At 43.8% G+C, this 4,146-nt stretch overlaps 1 protein-coding gene across 1 annotated transcript; it reads left to right on the top strand.

Moving 5' to 3' along the window:
* The first annotated feature begins 1,364 nt into the window (after positions 1-1,364).
* On the top strand, positions 1,365-2,974 carry WDR89 (WD repeat domain 89). The gene has a single exon (XM_084270770.1). It carries the CDS (start codon positions 1,380-1,382, stop codon positions 2,547-2,549), a length of 1,170 nt encoding a protein of 389 aa, XP_084126896.1. The 5' UTR covers positions 1,365-1,379; the 3' UTR covers positions 2,550-2,974.
* Positions 2,975-4,146: the final 1,172 nt, after the last annotated feature.

The raw sequence follows: 4,146 nt of genomic DNA on the forward strand, positions 1-4,146 counted from the left end.
TGGGAAAAAATTCTTCACTGAAAGGCTTATCAGGCACTGGAACAGGCTGCCCATGAAGGAGGGGGTTGAGTCACTGACCCTGGGTGTATTTAAAAGACGGGTAGATGAGGTGCTGAAGGATATGGCTTAGTAGAGGACAGGTACAGTTGGACTCAATGATCTCAAAGGCCTTTTCCAACATTGTGGTCTTTCATGTGGGCATCAGCTAGGATTGGGTGCTGGCCTAGTCCTTAAAGAAAGGAGGGGATGTTTGAGTACTGCTTTACCCTGATTTACATTACCTGCAATATCTGTACTGGTGAGAAGTCACTGGAGACTTGACCCCCTAGAGCCTGCTGGGATTCCCTCAAAGTTTGTTTTTTTTTAACACAGAAGAGTGCTCTAATTGAAAGGGCAATTTCCCACAAGTCATTCATGTGGACAGCCATGCTTACTTTATGTACCCCACTGACATCTTTCTTTTGAAAATGGTTATAGTTTGGGAACTCACTGAAATGATGCATTGTTTATGATGGCAGGTATCTCTTATACATTTCATGTATCGCATAAATTTGTGTACATGTGTGAAATAATATGGGTTTCTAGGGGGGTCAGTACTTCCAGAGAAGAATTACCACTGAAGGGATGATTTCTATCTGTTGCACGAAGAGCTCTGGTGTTTGGTTTTATACAAGACACAAAACTCCACTTAAGTTGTTAGGAGTATTGATGAAAAAGCCAAAGGTGCTGAATTCCAGTGGTGTCATGTAGCCTGTTTAGGTGGTCTGTGTTATGCTGACAGGTGTTTATGTGTGTCATTGGGCACCTAAATACTCGTAAAATTACCTCATCTGGCCAATTCAGCCCACAGTTTTAGTCTTGTCCTCTGCCTACCCTCTGCACGTTCCTCAGGGGAGAAGCTCACCGAAAGAGTCTCCTGCTGCTGTTCTGATGCAGCCGTTTGTGGGCTGTGCCCACTCCTAGCAGCTTTTTAGAACAAACATTACTCCTCCTTACGTAGTGGTGATGACATAATTTTCTTCCAGCTTGTGGCAAACATCGCTTCACTATTTACTTCATAAAAATAATAAAGCATATTTAGCTAAGTGACTTTGATGGGATTCACAGACAGACCCTTTAATCTTTTAAGGGGATTATATGATGTAGTGCTGACAGTCACAAGAGACTGAACTCCTTAACTCAGGGAGCCCTTTCCGGTTCTCTGTTTCTGTAAATGAAGTTGTAGTGGGTACGTCAGGGTAATTTAATTTGGACGTGATGCACCATCTCTGTGCATGTGTATTCTTAAAGCTAATATTATTTTGTAATGTTGTAGTTAAAACTCACCTCAGATCTTCATTTATTGCAGGTTTCTGACTGTGTTAGGGGCAGCATTGGAGATGACTGCGATGAAGAGGATAGAGGAGCAGCTTGCTAGTCTGCGCATAGCAAAGCGCTCTATGCTAAGCGAGGAGCCTGCTTACCTACTGGATATAGACGTTTCCAGACCTGCTCAGTCAGAAAGCAGCCGCTTTGTGGCAGTTTCATGTTCCAATAAGTCAATTAGGGTATATAACAGGGAAACATTAAACTTCCTGCGGGAGTACAGCGACCGTCCTGGGATACTTAATGGAGTGAGATTTGCACACAGGTGTGACAGCACAGTGTTCTCAGCGTGCAGTGACGGGACGGTGAAGTGTTGGGACATTCGTGTAGCAGCTCAGAAAGCCGTGCAGGTGTTCAGTGGCTATCCTTCCAACGTCTTCATCAGCTTTGATATCAACTGCAGTGACCTCATCGTTTGTGCTGGAACAGAAAAAGTTGAAAACGACACGTTTCTGGTGTTTTGGGATGCAAGAGGTGTTACAGACTGTGCCAGCACAACTAAAGAGCCCCTGGGAGTCTATTCTGAAAGTCACAATGATGATGTCACTAGAATCTGTTTTCATCCCATCGAACCCAGTTTGGTACTTTCTGGGTCAACTGATGGGTTGGTTAACATGTTTGACATTAACAAGGATAATGAAGATGATGCTTTAATAACAACTTGCAATTCAGATTCATCGGTAAGTTTTATTGGCTGGTCTGGGAAAGATTATAAGCAAGTCTACTGCATGACCCACGATGAGGGATTTTGTTGGTGGGACATTGGTCAGTTAGATACTGAGGACCCAATAACATTACTGCACGTGCTGGACGTCAGAGACTCAGTCTGTGTTGGAAACAACAGCTTGCATTACCTGGTAGGTGGCTTGTACCACGAAAAGGCAGATAAACTCTTTCTTATTGGGGGAACGTCGACAGGCAACATTCACCTCATCAGCTGCAGCAAGGATGGGCTGAGCCTGGCGGGTACCCTCTGCGGAGGGCACGCTGCCACCGTGCGCTCCTTCTGCTGGAACCTGACAGATGAGTCTCTGCTGACGGGCGGAGAGGATGCTCAGCTGTTGCTATGGAAACCCGGAGCTGTGGAAAGGTCCCTCGCAAAGAAAGCGTCTATGAAGATCGCTTCTTCTGTGCAGAACAGAGTAAGAGTTCACAACAGCTGCCTCAAAAGCAGGAAAAAGTAAAATTCTGCAAGTGGGAACCTCTGCTGTGTAGAGTTTCCCTGTGTGTTTAATCTCTTGGGCAACACTTGGCTCTGCTGTATTTGGAGGTGAAGAGCTGCGATGCTTGAATTCTAACAAAGAATGTATTTCAGTCTTCAGAAAAATACCTTTTTTAAAAAAAGCTGTTAATATTTATCAGGAAAGAGTAAATGTTTGCTCTCGTTCTTGAACAAAGCATCTTAAATAATATTATATGAAAATATTTCTACGGTTGTTTAATGTCTCAGCCAGTGTTTTCAATGCGTAATAGGCCTGTGGCTTGCCTAATTTGTTACCTTCCCACTGAAATTCCCTGGCATGTTTTAAAAGCTCTTGTATTTCATGCCGTATTTTGCTTTCTTTACAGAGAACTTAATGAAATTGCTCAATATATTAAAAGATTTTACATCACATCTTAATGCCTGAGGGAATTACTTCTTGATGAAGCAGAGAACATTAGTCCTGTTTGCGCTGTCCTGTCACTGGGTTCTAACAGGCTCATAAAGAAGCGGTTCGTAGAGCCGTGTTTTTCATAGCAAAGATATGAATGTGTTCAACCAAACAGGAACACATGAATAATCCAAGCAGCTAATCTCCAAGCGTATGAGAACAGTTAAACTCTCATTATTTAGGGCATATTTCCTGCATGAAAATACCCAAGAACCTTGCAAGCAGTTTCATTCTCTTGTGGTAAGTGCATCTTGGGGGGTGTGCCTGGAACACTGGGGTGGTCTTTGGTGGGTCGAAGAAATTGATAGGTAGAATTACAAGCAGTGGCACTGAATATCCTGAACCCTGCACTGGAAATAAGCTAGTGTCATGTTGTAAGTGGGAATGTTAAGACTGCTTCCCGAGGCTGTAGCTGTGGAGTAACAGACCAATGTGAGGAGGCTTAAACCTTCTGAAGTTTTGTGTGTCCTTTAAGAAAGGTCTCTCTTTGCAGGGAAGCTTTTCTGCTGGCTCTCAGGACAGCTTTGTTTCAGTCTTCCATCAAATACCTATTAAATGGTGCAAAAATTGCACTGCACTGAAACAGTTGAGTCTTTATGCTTATTCTGCTCCGCTGGTGGACGACAACCTGTGCACCTGGCTCTGCACACCCGATTACCTTCAGCCTTCTGAGGGCTGCTGCACACAACCGGTGCTCGGTAGTTACGCTGTAGTTAACATATGTGGACTGCAGCTGGAAACGGCACAAGAGTATTGAAGAATGGCTTTGTTAGAGAGTCAGCACAGGAATTGGGAGGGGTTGGGTTTATTTTTGGGGGGTGAAGGTGGATAGTTAATTCCTTCAGAACAGGTTTTGAATGTGAAGTTTAGAGGAGTAGCCTGGGGTTCAGAAATGGTTTCTGAAGTACAGACGGTACCGGTGGTATATGATTACAGCTGTGCTGAGGATGTCTCAATCATCTCTGCAAGGAATCCTATTCAACCAGGAGTATCAGATTGCCATGTGCTAAGTTTACTAACTGTCAGTCTCCTTCAGCCCCAACCGTGCCTCCATAGTTGGTTTGGGTATGTGCCTTTTGGTGATAATTAAGATGATTCACCTGCTTGTTTTTACTGCCAATTATTTAAA

Source organism: Gallinula chloropus (genome assembly GCF_964237585.1).
Source record: "Gallinula chloropus genome assembly, chromosome: 14".
Taxonomy (NCBI): domain Eukaryota; kingdom Metazoa; phylum Chordata; class Aves; order Gruiformes; family Rallidae; genus Gallinula; species Gallinula chloropus.

Coding starts and splice junctions, on each gene's coding strand:
- WDR89 (XM_084270770.1), top strand. CDS start 1,380: ATGACTGCGATGAAGAGGATAGAGGAGCAGCTTGCTAGTCTGCGCATA.